This window comes from Apis dorsata, unplaced genomic scaffold (assembly GCF_000469605.1).
Source record: "Apis dorsata unplaced genomic scaffold, Apis dorsata 1.3 scaffold_249, whole genome shotgun sequence".
Lineage (NCBI taxonomy): Eukaryota > Metazoa > Arthropoda > Insecta > Hymenoptera > Apidae > Apis > Apis dorsata.
The window spans coordinates 125,055-147,345 of NW_006263528.1; the positions used below are offsets into that span (position 1 = coordinate 125,055).

Here is a 22,291-nt window from a genome sequence, read left to right on the forward strand (position 1 = left end):
TGATTGATATTTTTTGTAATTTTATTCTTTGCTGAAATTCGACATATGGCAAAATTAATTATACTGCATGTATTACTTCAGGGGCAATGATGCAAGAACTGGCTCAGGCTACATTCACATACGAGCAATTTCCCGAGGTAATGTCTATGTTGTGGAAAAGGATGTTGCAAGAAAATAAACGGAATTGGCGTCGAACGTACAAGGTAAGTTTGTTTCTATTATACATATATGTTAATTTTTTATAGTATTTGATTATATTAATATAAATATATTAATATAAATTATACATATATAATATTTTATGAAATTATAAATAAACAAATGTAAAATATGTAAAGATTAATAATACAATCATATTTATGATAAATTGTATTGATATTTACATATATTTCTTATTTTATATAATTTTTACTGATATTTTATAATCAGTAAAAATTATTTACTGATTATAATTAAATATTTAAATAATTATTTATAATTTATTGTTTTTAGTCTCTTTTGCTGTTGAATTATTTAGTTCGTAATGGATCAGAACGAGTAGTCACATCATCTAGAGAACATATCTATGATCTTAGATCATTAGAAAATTATACTTGGATTGATGAGTTTGGAAAAGATCAAGGAATAAATATTAGGCACAAAGTTAGAGAATTAATTGATTTTATTCAAGATGATGACAAATTAAGAGAAGAAAGAAAAAAAGCTAAAAAAAATAAAGATAAATATGTAGGTTTATCAAGTGAAGCAATGGGTATAAGATTTGGAAGTGTGGATAGATGGTCTGATAGATTAAAATGGGATAAAACTAATACAGATACTTATAATGATTGGGATCGAGATAGTAGAGGAAAAGGTTTTGAGGATACAAATAATAGGTAAATATTAATTTTTATATTTATATTATATATAACAATTGAATATCTTTATTGCATATTTTTATGAAATAGTGATGATGGTGAGAGAGAAGATTCTGATAATGATGTTCATCCCAGTCCAAAAAGAAGTGGAAGAGAATATAGAGATACAATGGATAGTATAGATCGTGTTAGCAAAACTATTACATCTACAACTTCAACTAATGCTTCACCAGCAAGATTGACGAGAATTATTAAAAAAGTAGACTTAGGAGCTGCTGCAAATTATGGAAAAGAACAATCCAATGTAAGTAAAAAAAAAAATTAAATAAAATTGTAGATTTTGTAATAATTTATAATATATATTGAAAATTAAAAATTAAATTTATAGAATAGTATATCTGGATCACAAAATAACTCTTCATCTGGTAAACAAAAAAATAAAAATGATATTTTAAATGATATTTTTGATTCTCAAAATGAGAATAATACCAAATCAATTGTTGATGATGATGATGATTTTAATCCAAGAGCAAATATTCAAACTACTGTACAAACTCAGAATTCAAATGCAGAATTTGGAGATTTTACTAGTGCATTTGGTAATACTACAGTAAAAACGAAAGATGTTAATGATGAATTTGCAGACTTCACATCAGCTTTTAACTCTTCTGTTACAATATCTAATCCCTCAATACAGCCACAAGTAAATTTAATGGGCACAACAATACCAAATATTAATAGTTCAATAACAGATAATGTAAATAATTCAATGTTTATTAATGCCCAATCATTAAACACTCCCTCATATACTACGAATACACTTCCTCAAAATCCTAGTATGAGTAACAATCTGTTTGATACCATACAACCACAAGTATTCAATAATCAGCAATCATTGAATAACAATACAGGTATTATAAAAAATAATTGAATGATATTGAGTTATTATTTATTAATATATTTACTTAATATATTAACATTTATTTATTTTAATATAAAATGGTTTTCTTACAGCATCTTCAAATACAGATCTTTTATCAGAATTAGATAGTTTAAATTCTTTGACTACTGGTTCTATGGATAGAAGAGTAAATAACTCCAACAATACTAATCTTTTCATAAATATAAGTTCAACATCTGCTACAGTTAATCACGGAGGTAAAAATATATTATTTATTAAAATAATTCATATTAAATTCAAATATTTTTTTAGTTTTGTGATTTAGTAATACTAACCATTATTTTATAGTCTAATCATATGAAATTCGAAATTAAAAATATTTAAATATATTTTAAGTTTTAATAAATGCACATCTTAGTATTACTTGATCATAAAATCAAAATTTTTAAATAATATTATATTTATTTGGAAAATAAAATACTAATATTTCTTTTATTGTTTATTTTTATAATTATACATATATTTTATAAAAAAAATCATAAATTTTTATTAAAAAATTTTTTGCATGTTTTAATATTGAGAATATGTTTGGAGATAATGTAATGTCCCCAAGAAAGATTTTCCTTACAGCAACCAAGATGGAAAAAAGCATCGCTTCAGCTGAAAATCTTTCAAAACATGCTGCAAATCGACTTTTAGAAGAATTATGTTCTATGGGTCCTATTAAAAGTCATAATAGTTTGGAAAAGCTGAAATCGTATATTTCTGAATATATTAAATTTTTACCAGGACCACTTACTCCACAAAAGTACTGTAACCTTGATTTTAATCCAGAAATTGATTTTATATTGTATGGAAAAATTTTAGAAGAAATTATTGAAAAATTTGATCATAATTGGCCAATACAAGAAAATACTTTAGATCCAATACTTAAACAATTATTAATTGTTGATGGTGCTACATTATTAATATTAACCGAATCTTTAAATGCTTTAATTTTGGCTTTGAAAGAAACAGAGAATGAAAGGAAAATTTTTGTAATTTCGATTATTTTAGAACAATTATTGAAAAGTGATTCTTTGTTTTCTGCTATAGTAAATACATGTAAATATCGAGAGCAAAATGTAATACAAGAAGAAGAATTTGATGAAACATGGCGAAAATTAGTACAAATTTTAATTTCATTACCTAATCGCGTAGCTAATAAATTAAAAAACAAAATATTTGATAGTTTTCTTCCAGAAAAATATCTTAAAATTATATGTTTTCATATTGCTCATGCAATATCTTTTATAAATATTGGACTACATTATGATATCAAAGCAGAACTAAAATTACTCTCATTTTTAATTAGTAAATTAATAATCATTACGAACTCAGAAAATTTATTACCGTTTACTAATATTTTAACAGAATGGTGTTTCGAAAATAAAAATAATGAACGAGATATAATTCAGAATATATTAAAAGCATTAGATACGCCTAGCATAGAACCAATAGCTGTATTATTTTTAAAATATTGCGATATCAATCTTGGAATACATCAAATTTTTGGCGATATATTATTAAATTCAAATTGGAAATATATATTAACAACAAAAATTCCTTTAATGTGTTACTATAAAAATGATAATTTAGTAATAAATTTGATCTCATATTTAGCGCAATTTTTAAATAATAATCGTATTCTGATCGAATTATTAATGAAACTTCTAGATATATGGGGTAATAAAAGTGCTTTAAATCATACTTCTGTAGAACAACATAAATATATTACAAAATTAATAATTATGTGTGTAAGAAAATGTAAACATCATTTAAACAGAAATGAAAAAGATAATATTCAAAGACTGTTATTTTCTGGTATATCTGTTCATCTCGAATCTACACATATTATTTTAAGGGCAATAGGAATGTCTGTTGGTGAAATTTTTACTAATGAATTATCTGAATCTGATGATGCACCAAAACTTTCATTTGAATATAATAATATGCCTGATGAAATAACGGATTTAGTACAATCTTTAAAAAATTTAGCTATAGAAATCAAAGTCTCAAAAGAAAAAGAACAAATTAAAAAAAATGATTTAATTACTGAAAATATTGAATTTAATACATTAGGTGATAAAAAATTATACGAATTAGGCATTGAATGTAATCTTTTATTTAAAAAGAATGTAGAAGAAAAATATAATAAAAACAATCAAATTTCAATTAATAATTCGAAAGAATCGATTATATTGAATAAACAAAGTTTAACAGATAATATAATTAACAAAAGTAATATTGAAAGCGATTCAGAATTAGATAGTGATGACGATTTAATACCATATGATATGTCTCATGATACAAAAGTTAGTAAAAAATTACGACCAGCATATTTACGAGATCTACGTGATAATTTAGTAAATGAAAAAAATTCTAATAATCCAGATATTTTTTCAGAATCTTTAGAAGTCTGTGAGGAATTGATATTGTCACAATTACCAAATGATGATGTATCATTTGCAATTGAATTATTAGAACTTTTCATTACGCTTAAAGAATCTTGTTATGTAGAAAATTTTGAAATATTAACATTTAAAGCTTGTGTAGCTATAGTAACTGTTTATCCCAAAGATTGTGCTGAATTTTTATGCCGACAGTTTTATTTGGAAGTAGATAAATATTCTGTAAGTCAAAGATTATTTTTTCTTGATATATTGGCACATTCGGCTAGAAAATTATCAACTATTCCACTTCATGAAAATAAAAAAGACGTAATTAATGAAGCTAAAATAAAACAAAAAACGAAAGAAATTTCAAACAAAGTTTCACTTTTCATTAATACTGAAAAAAGTCAACAATACAAAATACTGTATAGTGATGATTTTGATGAATTCGAGAAATCTTTAGACGTAAAAGAAAATTGGCGGGAAATTGTTGATAAAAGAATTGAATCAAATACAAAAAGATATGCACATAGTATAAAAATTTCTAAAACATTTGAAAATAAATTCGGAAATATTGCGTCCTCATTTTTTTATCCATTACTTTATGGTTTTGGCAAAGAAAGCACTTGCTTGAATAGTGGATTACAAATTTTCACAGATCAAGAAAATATTTTATTAATTCGATTTTTAAAAACTTTATCTACTATAATGATAGCAGCACAGAATTGTTTGTTAGCTTCTAAAATGGGAAAAGAAATATTGGAATTATCGTGGATTTTGAGATATCATGAACAAGCAAAAGTTAGACTAGCAGTAATAGAAAATGTTGCAGCCGTAATTATTGCAATACCGAAAGATACGATTGTAAATGAATTGTTTGAAATTTGTATGGAAATAAGACTATGGCTTTTAGATTTATCCCAAAATGTGATTAGCGGCGATCATGATAAAGATTGTAGAAATTTAGGTGCCAGTGTAATATCTTTGATTGATTCTATCATAGGTTCAACATTCGATATATAATTATTAATGAGATATAAATATTATTTATGAAAATATATTTTTTTTTAAATATTCACAAAATTCCTAAAGTTCATTTTAAAATTTTGCATACTTTTTTTCTTTATATGAATAATATATTGTGAATATTGTGTAAAAAATATATTTATGTTATATTAAATACTTTATATAATTTTTATAATTCATTTTTTTTAAAAAATTGTAATTACTTAATATTATAAATAAATAAAATAAGGGATAATTTATGTGTTACTAATATATAAGATTTAAATTTTTTTATAATTTAATAAAATTTTGTATATATATAACTAGAACAAAAGATATAAGAATAGAACAAAATATTAAAAGAAAGTGTTATTAAAATTAAAAGAGATTTAAATTTTATATTTAGGAACAATTGGATTATCATCAGTTACAAATCTTCTTACTCCTACATCTACCAATTCTAAAAATCAAATATCAAATAATACATCCACACAAATTGGATCTACATGGGCTGGTTCAGGATTAAATATAGATCTCGATAATATAATGGGAAGTAAAGCAAAACAAACAGGACCTGCACCAACAATGAATCAATTGGCAAGCAATAGTCCACAACATCAAATTAAACTTATGAGTGAGTTATATATGGAAATTTCTATTTTGTTTGATAAATTATAATGATATATGAAAATTAGTATTGAATATATACAATACATAATACATATAATTAAAGCACTTAACATAAAATAAAAATAGTAAAATTTTTTTCTTAAGAAGAATTTATTGTATTATTTAAATTTAAATATATTTTATGTATATTATATAATTCTATTATATTTATATTTTTTTTATATTTATGTTAAATATTTTAATTTTATATTTTTTTTTGAAATAATATAAATAATTTTACTATATGTATATATAGTATATATTATTATATATTTTAAAATTATTTATATATTTATTTGTTAATTATAGAAAACTCAATTTTATACATTTTATTATTAAAAATATAATTATTTTAGCATCACCAACAATTGGATATGCATCACCAATGATTCAATCTCAACAGCAGAAACAGCAGCATATAAATCCAGCATTTTTTCCTGCATTTCAATGAAAGCTTTTTTAATAAATAAAAAAAAGGTGATAATAGTAAAAACAAAAGGCATAAATGAAATAACTTGGAGTTATAAAACAAATAGGGCTTGTTATGAACAATCTATTTATTTAATAAAAATGGAGATAAATTTTCTATTTTCTGGACAAAGCAATCTCATTATACAGGGTGCAACTGTAAAAAATTGCATATTGTAAATGTCAGAGCAAAATGGTCAATGAAATATATATTGCATAATTTATGTGTTCACAAATAGTTAAAAAGAGAATATCATTCATTTCTACATTTTATGTTTTGAATTAAAAATTTGTTCAGTTGTTTTTCTAACAAATGACTATATCATATGAATTTGATTCTATTTGACTATTGACTTAATAAGAGAAAAGTAGAAATTTATTGAAAATTATGATAAATATAATCGTGAATACTATATAAAATATATGATTAATTTAAGAGCAGCTCTGTACATTAAGTTTTAATGAATATTTGTTAAAATAAGAATTTTAGATATATGTTCCCAATAACATTCCGCAATATGAATGTTGTACTTTTTTAATGAATCATGTTTTAATGAATGTTATGTTACTTCAAATCATGTGGGAACAAATCAGGCAGACTTGTCTTAAATCTTTTATACATAATGTAAAGTGAATGAATCAAGATTATGCCTTACATATATAATGTATTATAAGTAATGTATGCATGAAAGTGAGTTATAAATATTCGAGAAAATGTAGTATATTACTTTTATTTACTATTGGATATAAGGCATTCTGTTAAATGTTATTCAATGTCTTAAAAGAAAAGAAAATGCTTTTACAGGGGTTGAATGTAGAAAATAGAATTATTGCAGACTTTAGAAAGCTGCATTTACACATTGACAATTTGAATTATAAGGATGATTTCACTTTTCTATATAAATATAATTATTTGACAATTGATGATGATATTCGTCTATAAAAAAAACAAAAAGGCGCAATAACATTACTAATGATATAAGTGCTTCCCTATTATAGTTAGTTTTGCACGAAGAAAATAATATAAAATTAGTAGTTATTGAAAAAAAATAGGTACATATGAAAGCATAATGCAGGATACAAGAAGTTATCTTAAAAAGAAGCACAGAAGCACAAATCAGCGGGATTTATTGCGCTTCAAAAGCGCTCCACTCAGCATGGTGATTTAATATTATGTTTATTGTCCATTGTAAATTATTTAAGGATTTTGTGTAATTATATAGTGATAAAAAATTTAATCATTTATGTGATTGAATAATGATATTCTACAATTTTTGTAAAATAGGAGAAAGTAAAAATTAAATAGCATTTCCTTAATTCTTTGTTACTAATAATGATGAAATGCATATCTTTTAAGATATATCTTTTAAGATAATTGTGGGATTAAAAAAAAAAATAATTATTAATAATTAGATATTAATTAAGATTAAGATCCATTTAATTTTATGTATTGTTTATTATCAATGATTTAATATATCTTTGCTGCATGATACTGAAATATATTTTAGAGAATAATTTATAGAATGTTTAAATATTAAAATATTTATTCATGAGAGAATATTAAAAAAAAAATTGCATGTTCTATTTCTTATTTTTACTATAGCATATATATATATGACATATATTACATAAATAATTGATATAGTAAAATTTTTATTTCATAATTATATTTTAGTAGATATATTTATCTATTATTTATCATATTAAATAATTGAAATTTATTTTATAAAATATTTCAGAATTTGCAGCAAAGTTGAAATTCATATTTATATATGTTTTTAAACAAATAATTTAGATAATTTGTTGCTTATATTATATAGTACTTTATATGAATATCTATAGAACAGGTGCCCAAAAACTTATTTTATGTGATTGAAAGTATTTCATTTTTTATGAATTAATCATAATAGAAATTTTATTGTTATTTTATTAAATTTTGTTTAAATCATTTTATAAAGTTGATGTGGAATTAACTTACAGGCTTCTATGCGAGTATCAGAGACTGAATCTTGTATATATAAGGGAAAAATAATTCTTTACATTTTCCATTATTTGAGTATTTTATATAAAGTGTACTATTTGATGTAGATGGGAATATATTTTTAAAGTATTAAAATATACATACATATATATGTATTTCAATACATATATATGTATGTATTATTGTACAAATATAAAAAAATATAGTCAATAAGTGCGGTATCATTGTCAGTTGATCCGTATAAATATTAATATAAAGAAGCACGATTACAGTCTAGAATTACAGAGGCCTTTATAAAGTCAAAACTGGATGAAAATTAAGATCATGAAAGTTAAATGAACATTTTTTTGTTAGCAAATAAGTTTTATAAATTTTTATATAACGATATTGGAAAATTGACATATTCAAAAAATTTAAAAAATTTTGATTCTGAATTTAAAAAAAATAAAAAGTAAAAGTAATATTATTTTATTGAAATACATTTAGATATGTATTTTTATGCTATTTGCGCGCGTTGATATTGTTTATTGTACGTTTTACGAATATAACTCAATAATTTTATTAGTATTCGTTATCGTTCGTTACAAATAAAATCATATAAAATTTGTAATCTTTTATTATTTATATATTAATTAAATTATAAAAAATAATTATCTATTAATTTAATATATGTTCATACATACATATATTTGTAACATTGCATTTATTATCAGAAAAAACTTAAGTAAGAAATATTCAACTATTAAGCAATACGTACATATTCTGGTACATATCAATATTAATCGCGCGTTTAAAATATATGGCTATTTACATATGCCTTACAATTTTATGTAAAATGTATTACATGTATTACACAAAATGAAAATTATTGTTCCTCTGGTGAAATTCAGGACAGTTATTATGTCGCTTATAGTACTACATACGTGCGAATGATAACTAATAGCTCACTTGTCGACTGAATATTGTTTACATTAGTCGCGATAATTGTAATTATTAATTCTGGTATTTATACTTACATCACAGTTTTATCGTTATTAAATGCTCATTGGTGCTGGTGTTAATACAAATTGTCAACTGTTTTATTTTCATTTTTAACATAAAGTATCATCTATTCCTTACATAAGCAATGTCTAATTTCACATTCTACCAATTTCCTTCAAATTATAATTTAATCTTAGATATAAAACATGTATAAAATGTTATAAAATTTAAAATTTAAGAAAATTTATCTTATATTAATAATTTTTTCAAATTTTATAATTTAATTATTTTTTATGATTAATCAATGGACATGTTTTGTTTTTTAAAAAAATATTTTACAATATAATTTAAAAATTATTTTCTTAAAGAATATAATGTTAAAAAATTTAAATTAAAAAATAATATAAATAAAAATAATAATCTTATAAAATAAAGATTTTATATGTTTAAATATTAATTAATACCAAAATATATAAAAAATAAAAAATTCAATATTATATTAATTATATTAATTAATATTATTAATTAATTATAATAATATATTAGAATTTTAATAAAAATAATCACATTAATAAGAATAAAAACCAAATAAAAAAAAAAAGGAAATCAAATTATATTGGAAAAATAATATATACTATATATATACACAATAATTTAAATTATAAAGAATTATATTTTACAATTGTTTCTTCATAAAATAATATACATTTTTTAGAAGAAGATTTAAGAGTCAATATATGCAATATATGGAAATATGTTTTTAAATTATAAATCTAATTGTCAATCTTATTTTAATATAATTTTACAATGAAAATATATGATTAAAAATAAACTATTTCATGAATTAATAGAGTTACAATTGAAACTATATTAAAAAATGAAGTATTCAACATATAATGTTCATTGTTATAAATAAAAAAAATTGATACAATTATTATAGCATGATAATTATATAAAGATAATATATAAATTCTCATTCATTTTCATTTAAACTTTTTGACTTCTTCTTTTTTTTCTTTTTCTTTACTGGTTCTTCAGTTTCTTCTTCCACTCCATTTTCAATATATCCATTTTCTTTTCCATTTTCTAAAACTTCACTTTTCCTTTTTTTATCTTTTTTCTTTTTCTTTTTAGCTGATTTTTGTTCCATACTCGCTATTACTTGTGCAGCTTCTTCTAACGCTTCTTTCATTACATCTATATTTTTCTTAGGTATTTCTCCAGTTTCATAAAATTTCAATCTATCTTCTACTTGTTGTCGCAATTTTTCACCAAACACATTAGTTGGTGTATCAGTAAAACAATCAATTCTTGATGCAAGAGAACATTTATTGGCAAGATACCTTGAAATTCTACCTTTATTTTTTGTACCTGCACGACCAATAAAACTCGAATGGAATAATAATCCATATTTTGGAGTGTTACCTCTAGTTTTCAAGGCTCTAAATAAAGCCTTTTCTGCTCCTAATATTTGTACAGTAGAGGCAGGATATTTAGCTAAATTTGTAAGAGATCCAGCATGTGCTATTAATCTTGCTCCCACTTGGTCACCTATTAATGTAGCTAAATTTGGTGCTACGCCTGTCATTTTAGATTTTAAATATTCTGCTAATTGTTTTCTGTAGTCAGCCAAAGCAATAACACGTACTGCAAACATTTCAATGTTAAGAAGATCAACAGGACTGATATCCATTCCCATAGATGATTTAGAAGCATCGATAATTGCTTGAGCTTTGGCACTGTCCATGACAATGTCTTCCAAAGCTTCTAATTTTTCATTTGTAAGTTCTTTTCTATTTTTTATTAATTTTGCAACTTTGGCATACATATAATTCTCAGGAACTATTTTTACAAGTTCTGGAAAATGATAACTATACCATTCCCTGTAAATAATAAACATATTAATTAATAAACTAAAAATATAATTGAACTTTTTTATCTATCTATAAATATAAAAAAATTGATTAATATTAAAAATTTAAAAAAATATTTAAAATAATTACCTTATACGCATACTAAATGTATTAATGTCTTTATCTAATTGATCTAATAGAGCTATGCTTTGTATGATCATATTATCCACACGATTAACATTGAATTTAACTTTAGCTCTAGAATAACTATGACCAAGTCCAAGTTGTGCAATTCCAGAACTTTTAGCAGTAAAACCTTTTACTAAATTATGAAAATGAAATCTTATTCCTCTAATAATTTCTGGAATGGCACCAGTGTGATCACATTTTATATTTAATACTTCAGTAATATTAGCTCCAAGTTTTGGATCTGCTACTCCAAGCACAATTTCATCTTTTTTTCCAGATTTTGGTATACATGAGTCTAAAAATAACTGTAAATCTTCTGGAGCAATTCCTTCAGAAATATTATTTATACTTTCTAGAGCTGTTAAAGCAGTTTTAAAAGGTGAAAATCCAATTAGTTTCACAACTGAGTTAAAACGAGACAAATCTGTTACAGATGCTTCAACTTGAGGCAATAACATTCCTACTTCTTCAAATTCTCTGACAGAAAATATGGCATAGCCAGCAGCATGTTCGAATAAAACAAAAAGCTTTGACTGAAAAATATAATATTATATTAAAGTTATACATTAAATTTATAAAAAAAAATTTACAATTAATTATAAAAAATATAAAATGTTAATAAAAATTTGATTTAATAATTATGTTTAAGAATTTGATTTAAAATGTTATCATAATCTTATAATATATCATAATTTTATATCATAATCTATTGTAATATTAAGGTAATATAATATAATATTCTTAATAAAAATGATTTGTTAAAAAAAGAATGTTAAAATGTAAAAACATGTACTTATTTAAAAAATTTCAAACATTTTTACAATTACTTTTGTTGTTATTTAAATAAAATTTTATATTATACTTGTTATTATCTATACTTATATATATATTTTTTAATAATCCAATCAAAACTCAATATTAATACATAAAAATTTATTTTAATTTTAATTTATAAGAAAATATTTTACAATTGTATTATATTTTCTAATTGTTACATTTTTATTATATAAATCATTTTATCAAAATTAATATATTGTTTTAAAAAATATAATGAATAAATGAAAATAATTTTAAAGAAAGTTATATTTCTAATTTATTTATTAAAAATATAATCAAAATGTTAAGCTTACCATGATTTTTTTATCTTATATTCCATTCAATATTTCTAAATAATCACTACCCAAAACCAAAACGTATTATTAAGGTTAGAAAATAACCATGTGTTCCGGATATAATACAAATAAAAATATGGAGTTCTTGATACTTCCTGAGATTCAAATGTTTACTAAAGTTTCATACAAAATTGTATATTTCAAAATCGCTAATTGAAATTGAATAATAAAGTTGCTTTCATGTAATATATTTTTGAATAGCATGATAATGAAATAAGATTGTATTTCTTAATTTTTCTTGTATGCATTTGTATCATAATTAACTTCGATATACATTTCCCTTTATATTGTGTATGGAAGTGGATATCTCTATTTTCTTTTTCGATATTTAATTTCACTTAAATCATTTTTTATCTAGAATTTTATTTAAATAATATAAGAATTTATATTGATATAACGAAGAAACATATTATAAGTCTATTATTAAGATACAGTAATAATCTTTTAAAATGTATGTGAATATTTTATCATTTATAGGTTATGTTTATTTGTATTATTTAATATACATATTTTTTTTTCTTATTAATTTTTTTAGCTTTTATTTTTTTTTTTTTTTTAAGAATGGAATCTCGGACAGAATTCAAAATAAAATCTCCGCCAACTGATGCGATTTCGGCAGTAGAATTTGGGCGGAATTCAACACAATTTCTTCTTGTTTCTTCATGGGATAGTACAGTGCGCTTATATGATATTCATACAAATACTATGAGATTAAAATATAATCATGATTTACCAGTTTTAGATGTTGCATTTCAGGTAAATGAAATTTTTATATTATGTTATGTATTTATAAAATATAAACAAGTTTTAAGATATTATAACAATATATATAATATTTAATATTATATCATTATATTTGTATTTTTAAACAAAAAAAGAAAAATAAAAATAGTAATAGTAAAATATTATATATTTAAGAAAATAAAAATAAATTTTAATATAATATTATAATACATTAAATATAATTATATATTTTTTTCCTTTTTTTTTATCTTTATAATATTAGTTGTTTTGAAAATTTTTTAATATCAATACAATAAAAAAGTTTCTTTTAATAGGATGCTGTACATGCTTATAGTGGAGGTTTAGGAAATACATTAAAGATGTATGACATAAATAGTAATACTGGTATTGATATTTTTATATTTTTATCTTTATTTATATTTATTTCAATATATAAACATCATAAAAAAGAATTATTTTTATAGAATCAGTCATGGGAACACATGATAAACCAATTAGGAAAATTGAATATTCTGCTGCAGTCAATGCAATATTAACTGGAGGATGGGATGCAGCAGTAAAACTTTGGGATCCTAGAACACCTACTTGTGTAGGTAGTTATTTACAACCTGATGTTGTTCTTGCTTTGTCTGTATGTGGAGATAAGTTTGTAGTCGGTACAGCTAAACGTAAAGTTTGTATTTGGGATTTAAGAAATATGGCTGGTATGTTTCAAAGACGTGAAAGTAGTTTAAAGTATCAAACACGTTGTATTAAAGGTTTTCCTAATGAGCAGGTAAGTTTGATATTTTGATAATTAAATAAATAAAATATATTTAAATTTTGATTTCATTTAATATTGATATTAAATTTTTTATTTTTAATTTTTAATAACTTTTAGGGATATGTTCTTAGTAGCATAGAGGGTCGTGTTGCTGTTGAATATCTTGATACAACACCAGAAGCACAAAAAAAGAAATATGCTTTTAAATGTCATAGGATAAAGGAAAATAATGTGGAACATATATATCCAGTGAATGCTATTAGTTTTCATTCAACTTATAATACATTTGCAACTGGTGGTTCAGATGGTTATGTGAATATTTGGGATGGTTTTAACAAAAAACGTTTATGTCAATTTCATAGATACAATGCTGGTGTTGCTGCTCTTAGTTTCAGTCATGATGGTTCTGTACTTGCTATAGGAGTATCATATTTAAATGAAGCTGAAATCCCACCAGGTGGAAATGATGAAAGAGAAATTTATATAAGATATGTAAATGATCAAGAAACTAAACCTAAATAATATTGTACAAAGTTTTTTATATAAAAAAAAAAAAAGTAAAAATTTTTTAACTATACTTTGCTTTATCAAAACAGTAAAAACTAAATACTAAAATGTTTTCACAAAAATTAATAATCATTTATAACATATATAATAATAATATTTTCTGTCAATTTTATATTTTTATATCTTAAATAATTGATGACTATACAAATTCTAGAAGTGAAGTAATTTCTGTTCAAAATTATTAGACTAGTCAATTTTAATAAATTAACTTTTTGTAAAGAATATTATTTTTATTTAAGGTAATAGATTTATTCAACAATATACTATATATTAAATATTTGTAAATTTTATTGTCTATTTCATCATCAGTTATATTATATTATTATTACTTGTAATATTAGTTGTATTTTATCATTTATTTTTAAATATAAAAGTGTGTATATATATTTAATATTTAAAACACGTAAAATTTATGTAAAAAATTAGATATTTGAGAAAATATTTTATTCTAATTAAAATATATTTGAATAAAAATTTACAGTATATGAAATATTAATTCAAATGTATACAATATTAAAATAATTTGGACCATTATAAACTTATAAAATAATTATAGATTATTTTATAAAAAAAATTAGATATGAATAATTTTTATAATAATTTGTTTCAGTATAAGTAATTGTGCTAATTGTTAATATTGCACATTTATATTTATAAAATTATTGTCAGAACTTAATTATTATTGTTAAAATAATGGTGTTATTCTATACAAAATTTAATAACTATTTAGTCAATAATATAAAACAACTACTATTCTGTTACTATCACATTAACAATTGTAGATATTATATCTATATATCTGTAATTTAATGTGTAAAGATGTAGATGTTGTTTTTTAAAATTGTTTTTATAATTATTGAAATTCACAAAAAAAATATTTTGTTTATCAATGATTAAAAAATATCTTGTGAGGGCAGTTGCATTGTTATGCATAATATTCACATTACAAATAAACTAATTGTTAATATTTGCGCAATATAATTTTGCTTTTTAGTAATTTATGTATACTTATATGACATGCATTTTTTAGTAATTTAACAATTTTTATAACATTTTGATTAACAATATGTACATCAACAATTTGTACTATTTTCTATTTTTTTAAAAATATGTCCTTTGAAAACTATAATATTTATTAAATCATTACTACATTACATGATTCTATTAATTAATTATATAATCATAAATTTTATATATATTGATGTCTGAGTATTTGATAGATTTTTGTACAAATTTTGCTATATAACTTGTTAGCAGAACAATGATAAAGTTTGTATGCAATTCTTATCAAACATTCTATATTTCAAAGGACTTTTTAGCAGATGAAAATATATTTACTGCTTTTCTAATGAGATATAATTAGACATTTCTTATTAGTTTTTCTAATTGCATATATCATTTTTATGTTTTTAATGAAGTATTTTGGCAAATAATAATTTTTCTTAATGTATCGCGAATTGTATCATGTGTTGCAAAACTAATTCCTACAGCAATTGGACCTTTTATCCAGTTCATACTTAATCCTTTATAAAAGGCCATTATACCTTCTTCTCTGAAAATAATAAAAAATTATATAAAATATTTTTATTTTATATATTGAAATTGTAATAGAAAAAAGCCATTTTTTAAAAATTATTTTCTTTATTTTGTATATTTTAAATAATTTAAATATTATATTTTTTTAAAATTTAAATGCAATGAAAGAATGTAATTATATTTTATAAATTGTATTAGAATTATATTAAATTCAATATTAATAATTTTTACTCAAATTAAAAAATGAAAAACTCACTTGTAAATTTTTGCAATAGTTGATCTAATTGTGTGATAGTGTTGACCATGCATCGCCGAAGTCTGCATCCTTCTCCGAATAATGTCCAAAGGGTAGCTGCTAGTCTGAGCAACCATTCCGGCAATGGCGCCGCAAATCAGTGATGTCGAGAAGCCAGGAATAGCCACCGTGTACACTGTTCATCGACACGTAGCCATCATCGAACATGAAGCACGTACTTGAAAAACACAGCCATCGGACTTGTCTCGACAAGCGTCGCTATTAAAGTAAGTATTGTCCCAATATCGGGAAACAGCCCCGATGTGCCCCACGGGTACCCTGCTTTATATACGTGCCACTCTCGTTCGTATAAATCACGACTTTTTCTCTGCGTACAAGCACCGTCACGGCGTAGAATAAGTTTGTAAAAGAAATGACTCACCAGTCAATAAATTCCTGAGTAGATCATAGGTGAAGAAACTGCAACCAGCATAAGGAATGACACCAAGTAGCGTTGCAGTAAATCCACGGTAATAGGCCGCTATTCCTTCTTCCATGTAAATGCGTACAAATATTTGTCGCAAGGTTTTGTATTTAGTCTTTTGTGTCACAGCCATTCTTGCTCTCATCAAGTCCAACGGATAAGTTGTACCTTGCGATGTTATACCCGCTAAAGAACCGGCAAGAAAATTCAATCCTGGTTTTTCTCTATCAAAGAGAATAAATAATTTTTTATAATTATCATAAATAATTAAATAAATATATAATCGCATTGCAAATATAGAATTAGAAGCAGATTTATAAATTAGTTTAAAATATTAATTTGATACAATATGTGAAAAAACATTTTTTATATTGAAAAATATAATATTAAGTATATATGATTATTATAATGTAAAAAATTTAATAAATATTTCATATGTTGTATGTAAATTTTACCTTTCTGATCCATTTACTCCTAAGATTCTTTTCCATTGCTCATGAGCTGTGAATTGAACAGCAGAATATGGAACTATTCTAACCATAGTAGCACTGTTTCCACGCCACAAACTTAGTAAACCTTCTGTTCTAAGAGTTTTTATTAAAAATTTAATTGCTGCTTTTGCCGAAAATGGTTGGTTTGAAATTTGAAAGTTTATCTTTGTGCGATCTAAAGGTGCTATTGTTGTTTTTGCCAATGCTCCTGCAATAGCACCTGATAATAAACTTGTCCATACTCTTTGTGCATTAGATATACCATTGCTCCCAATATTTTTTTCTTGCTTCTTCTGAAATACACAATTTAATGTTGTGTACGATATAGTTGAATATTAGATTTTCCATTGACTGAAATCAAATATGTAATGAATTTCAAATTTGTAAAATAAAATTTAACAGATCCATTTTATTTGAAAATTTAATTGTAATGTATGAATAAATTAATTTCAAAATTTCTAATAATTAAATATGATAAAGCAGATAAAAATTCAAATAAATATTTTATTTTAAATATAATAGAAAGTGTTATGATTTATACATAAATATTCAACAAAGTACCTTATTACACATTATAGTATTACCATCTTGTATTTCCATTGAAAGAGATGATGTATTTTGTAATACTTGTTTTGTTGAATTTGATAATACAGACATTTGTATTCTTGACTATTACTTGATATTATTTGACTATTACTATAATAGGATAAATTTCTTTAATACATTTCCTTATAGTATGAATAATTCTTTTATTTCATCAGACTTCTTTACATAGAATATTTATAAAATTTTCTGTAAAAAAAAAATTAAATTATTTAAATTATGTAACTATTATATATGAATGTTAAAAATAAAGAATTAAAAATGTCATCTATTATAATATATATATATATACTGATTATTATTAATATTAAAAAAAATTAATATTGTAATATTATATTATATATTATCTACTATGGTAATTATATTATATATTATCTACTAATTATATAAATAAATTTGAATATACATTTTTTTTTATGATGATGGCTTAATGACCTTGTATATTAATGCAGAGACAATTATATATACATTTAAATAGAGATAATTTTGTATCTCTCAAATTAAATGCTTAAAAATAGCATAAATTATCTGTTAAAAATAGATTTAAAAAAAAAAATTAAATAGTTTATTTTTTAAATTGTTTTATAAATATTATATTTATTATATTAGAGCATATTTATGTGCATACATATATATATAAAATTTTTAATATCATATTTATTAATTATAATAATAATAATAAATCAGATAATAAAAATATTTTATTATTTTTATTCATAAATCAATTTTTAATTATGATAAATCAAAACAATTCTTTCATTATTATAAATTATTATAAATAATAAAGTATATTAAAAAATTAAAATCAATATAATAAAACATTAACATAATATTATTTTAATATTTAATATTAATTAATATTAATATTAATTAAATATTATATTTTTGTTATAATTTTTAGAATAACTATATATTATATTATTTCTTCATGATAAATATATATAACTATTTCGTGTTAAAAATTGTTACTATTTCTTTTAATTATATCGATATATATATATATATACTGATTTTTTAACATTTGTTTTTTTAAGAAAAAAATTAATAAGAAAATAATATATAAAAGAAATCTATAATAAACTTATGTAATACATATATTATTACTATATTATTAAGTGAATTAATTAAATACTGTTACTGCATCATTTATAAAAGTATATTTTTAATAATTAATAAAACGTAATACATTGTATATATATGATAAAACAAGTCATTATACATTTTAAATTTTACATATAAATTAATATAAAAGAAAAAATATTTATATTTATTGGATTTATTTGAATTTATAGTAAAAAATTCTTTTTAATAATTATGCGAATAATGGGCGTAATAAATGCTATTTTTATGTTCTGCACTTGTATAAATTTGAATTCCATCTAAATTGCATTAGTATTTATAATTGCTTTTATTTTTTTTATACAAAATATAGAATAAAACGTTTTAAAAATTATTTCAAAAGTATATATATATATACACAAAAATTAAAAAACAAAATAGATAAGAAAAATCTTATACCTATAATAATAAGATAGTTGATGAATCCGTGAAGAATTCTGATTCTTGAAACAGTAAAGAATGCGTTTAGAACAACACTAATAAAAATACTTTATATTATTTTATAGATAAGTAATACAAAATTCTAATAATGTTACATGAGACGTTACTTCGATGATGTTATGTACGTAAATGATATCAAAACTGTAGCTACATCACAATATCACTTTTACTAAATATATATGTAATGCAACACTAACATTACGAACTCATATATGTAAGTTTATCGATTTCGTCAATTAAGAATGGAACAATATTCTTATGTCTGACCTTCCGATATATTCGGTTATACCTTCTAGATGGCGATGTTAACGTTTATTCAGAGATTTAAATTTCTGTCATTTAAAATATTTTTCAACTGAATATTGAACAGCAGAATATAGAATTATTCATAATATTATTTTTTTATTTTTTTTCGACTATTATCGTCTTATAAAGTCTTATAAAGTTATTAAGATAATAAATTATTGAATTTACGGAAAAGTAATTTAAAAAAATTCATATAAAAAAAAATTCGTAAATTTATTAAATCATTATTTGATGTGATTGCATACAATAAAAATATATGCATTTACTCGTTAATATTCAAGAATTATTCAATAATATTCAAGAAATATATTAAAGAATATTAATTTTTTTTAAATTTTGTTTTAAAGATTTATTAATTATTAAATTAATTTTAATGTTATATATACTATAATTAAAGATAAATGTAATAAATTTTTTATAATATTTATTTATAAAGAAATAGTTTTAAATGAAATAATATTTAAATTTTTTAATTACTTTTATTTTTATTTAAATATAAATTTTAATTTTAAAAAATTAACTATAAAAATATAGAAAAAAAATTATGTTGTTTAAGTAGAAATCTACATAAGCTTTCTCTATATATATACATTAGCGACCTCTGGGCAGCTTTTTATGAAGATGTAATACCTACATTATCGATATGTATCTAATATTAATTGAGTGAAATGATAATAATAATATCTATTTTTAACTTTTAATGCATTTATTAATATTAATAAAAATCGAATTTCGTTTCTTAATTATTTTTACATTAATATCTTAGATTAAAATTTAGAATTTTTAAAAACTGTCACAGAAATATTAACTTTATTTTGATTTATGTTGTTTAATTTTTATTAGCGCCATATCATATAAAATTTCAGCGGGAGTTCATCTGTTAAAATGAATAATCGTTTATTTGTTTCCGTAAAAAATGAAAAACTATTAATCAACAAGAAAACTTCGATTATTCAACGATACACGAACAGTGAGTTATTTTTCCGTATCTAATATATTCCTAATTTCTAAATAAAAAAAATTTAAAAATTTCTAAATATATGTTTTAATTTTGCAATAAAAATTTATTAGGTTAGTTATGCTAGTATTTTTTAGTATTACTTGTATTGTATACAATATATACATATATACATATATTATTTGTATGTTATACAACTAATGATTTGTATAAAAAATTATAATAACTTTTATATAAATATATAGGCTGATTTATTATATATTGCACATATTTAATTTTAATCTAATTAACGTTATTTCTTCCTGTTACAAATTATTGATTAATTGTAAAAAGTTTACAATTAACATATTACAAAGGATGAATTAAACAAAATTAGTCATTTTCCAATATAAAAATATTAATTTAAATATTGACGAATCTTTCGAATATATCTATTTAAATATAATCAACGTAATTAATCATATTATTATATAAAGTACTATATAAAGTAATTTAATTATCTATTTATTCTATTCATCGAAGATAAATGAAATCTTGAAATAATCAAAATCTATCTAGAAAAAAGAATAGATTTTTTTGAATTTCTTATCGCATCGAAAATTTTATTTGGTTATCGTTTCGTATTCAAACATGATACCAATAATTCAGAGAAGCGATTTAAAAAAATATGGAGGATGGAGAAAGATAATATGGTAGACGTTACGTCGTTGACGAGCTCCGTAGATCCGGTCCGTTATCATTGGAATTTTAAAAGGCCGCCTCCTCGTCAACTTGGATTTATTCGAATTAAAACCCTGCAGGGCCGCACGCCATTTGTCCACTTGATAAGATTCTTCCTGGTGAACAGGAACGGGTCGAAATATTTCACATTGTCTTTTCGAAACCAGGTTTTAAAAGATTTGAATATTAAGAATAAAATTAAAAAAATTATCGAAATTAACGAATTATCAAATTATTATTTTTCAATAGGGAAAATTACGTTAATCCAAAATTACAAATATCGATACATGGAATATCTATTATCTACAATAAATAAAATTTCATATAAAAAAGTTATATGAAATTATAATTTTACGTATAAATCTGATTGTAAAAGGAGGATCGATATCAAAGATGTTTTTACGTTTTCATCGATAATAAATATCTTTAGCTATCGTGATTGTAAAACGTTAGATACGTTATCAATTAGCGGGTTTACCGGAGATACGCGTTTATAGCGTTCTGTAATCGACTACCGACATTGAAATTGCATTATAGAAGTTGGATCAGGTATTTAGATTCGTACAAACCCGTAGCAACAGCACGTTGACGATGAATTTTCAACATGCATGCATGCACCCAGAAAGAAAACGGGACATAAGACACAAATGTTTAAAGCGTAGCAAGATTAATTCGATTAATTCGAATTTTACAAAAGTTTTAAAAAAAAAGCGAAACGTTTCTGATTTTTAAGAAATATATTTATCGCCATTTACTTAACACATAAATAATATTCTAATAAAACAATTGATCGATAGATTATCGATTTTTTTTTTT

The 22,291-nt window shown here is 22.1% G+C and overlaps 4 protein-coding genes across 6 annotated transcripts in view; 2 read left to right on the forward strand and 2 right to left on the reverse strand.

Annotated features, from left to right (window-relative positions):
• Positions 1–5,220, forward strand: part of LOC102673110 — an 8,920-nt gene extending 3,700 nt beyond the window's left edge. The window contains exons 3-8 of the mRNA XM_006616061.2: positions 82–203; positions 493–875; positions 948–1,161; positions 1,246–1,768; positions 1,872–2,015; positions 2,389–5,220. Coding sequence (XP_006616124.1) covers positions 82–203; positions 493–875; positions 948–1,161; positions 1,246–1,768; positions 1,872–2,015; positions 2,389–5,213 — 4,211 coding nt within the window. The 3' untranslated portion in view covers positions 5,214–5,220. The remainder of the gene's footprint in view (positions 1–81; positions 204–492; positions 876–947; positions 1,162–1,245; positions 1,769–1,871; positions 2,016–2,388) is intronic.
• A 4,827-nt stretch (positions 5,221–10,047) lies between these two features.
• LOC102673248 (nucleolar protein 56) lies at positions 10,048–12,606 on the reverse strand. The gene is made up of 3 exons (XM_006616062.2): positions 12,467–12,606; positions 11,298–11,869; positions 10,048–11,177 (listed from the first exon to the last, which is right to left on the reverse strand). Exons 1-3 carry the CDS (start codon positions 12,467–12,469, stop codon positions 10,268–10,270), a joined length of 1,485 nt encoding a protein of 494 aa, XP_006616125.1. The 5' UTR covers positions 12,470–12,606; the 3' UTR covers positions 10,048–10,267.
• A 14-nt stretch (positions 12,607–12,620) lies between these two features.
• Positions 12,621–14,673, forward strand: LOC102673556 (mitotic checkpoint protein BUB3). The gene is made up of 5 exons (XM_006616064.2): positions 12,621–12,959; positions 13,069–13,264; positions 13,567–13,636; positions 13,717–14,027; positions 14,133–14,673. Exons 2-5 carry the CDS (start codon positions 13,070–13,072, stop codon positions 14,535–14,537), a joined length of 981 nt encoding a protein of 326 aa, XP_006616127.1. The 5' UTR covers positions 12,621–12,959; position 13,069; the 3' UTR covers positions 14,538–14,673.
• A 343-nt stretch (positions 14,674–15,016) lies between these two features.
• Positions 15,017–22,291, reverse strand: part of LOC102673371 (mitochondrial coenzyme A transporter SLC25A42) — a 7,886-nt gene continuing 611 nt past the window's right edge. Inside the window, exons 1-6 of one of the 3 annotated variants that reach the window (XM_006616063.2) lie at positions 19,456–19,794; positions 17,890–18,125; positions 17,293–17,621; positions 16,796–17,061; positions 16,375–16,549; positions 15,017–16,134 (exon numbers count right to left, since the gene is read on the reverse strand). In XM_006616063.2, the coding sequence (XP_006616126.1) occupies positions 15,984–16,134; positions 16,375–16,549; positions 16,796–17,061; positions 17,293–17,621; positions 17,890–17,985 (1,017 nt within the window). In that variant the 5' untranslated portion in view covers positions 17,986–18,125; positions 19,456–19,794 and the 3' untranslated portion in view covers positions 15,017–15,983. Of the gene's footprint in view, positions 16,135–16,374; positions 16,696–16,795; positions 17,062–17,292; positions 17,622–17,889; positions 18,126–19,455; positions 19,796–22,291 lie in introns of those variants that run through there. The other 2 variants (XR_421831.2, XM_031510652.1) reach the window with 2 other exon arrangements.

Excerpts from the sequence above, each read along its gene's own strand:
- LOC102673248 (XM_006616062.2), bottom strand. Across the intron at positions 11,178-11,297 it reads ACATTTAGTATGCGTATAAG|GGAATGGTATAGTTATCATT; the intron begins GTAATTATTTTA and ends TATTATTTACAG.
- LOC102673556 (XM_006616064.2), top strand. The coding sequence starts at position 13,070 with ATGGAATCTCGGACAGAATTCAAAATAAAATCTCCGCCAACTGATGCG. Across the intron at positions 13,265-13,566 it reads TTTTAGATGTTGCATTTCAG|GATGCTGTACATGCTTATAG; the intron begins GTAAATGAAATT and ends TTCTTTTAATAG. Across the intron at positions 13,637-13,716 it reads TGACATAAATAGTAATACTG|AATCAGTCATGGGAACACAT; the intron begins GTATTGATATTT and ends TTATTTTTATAG.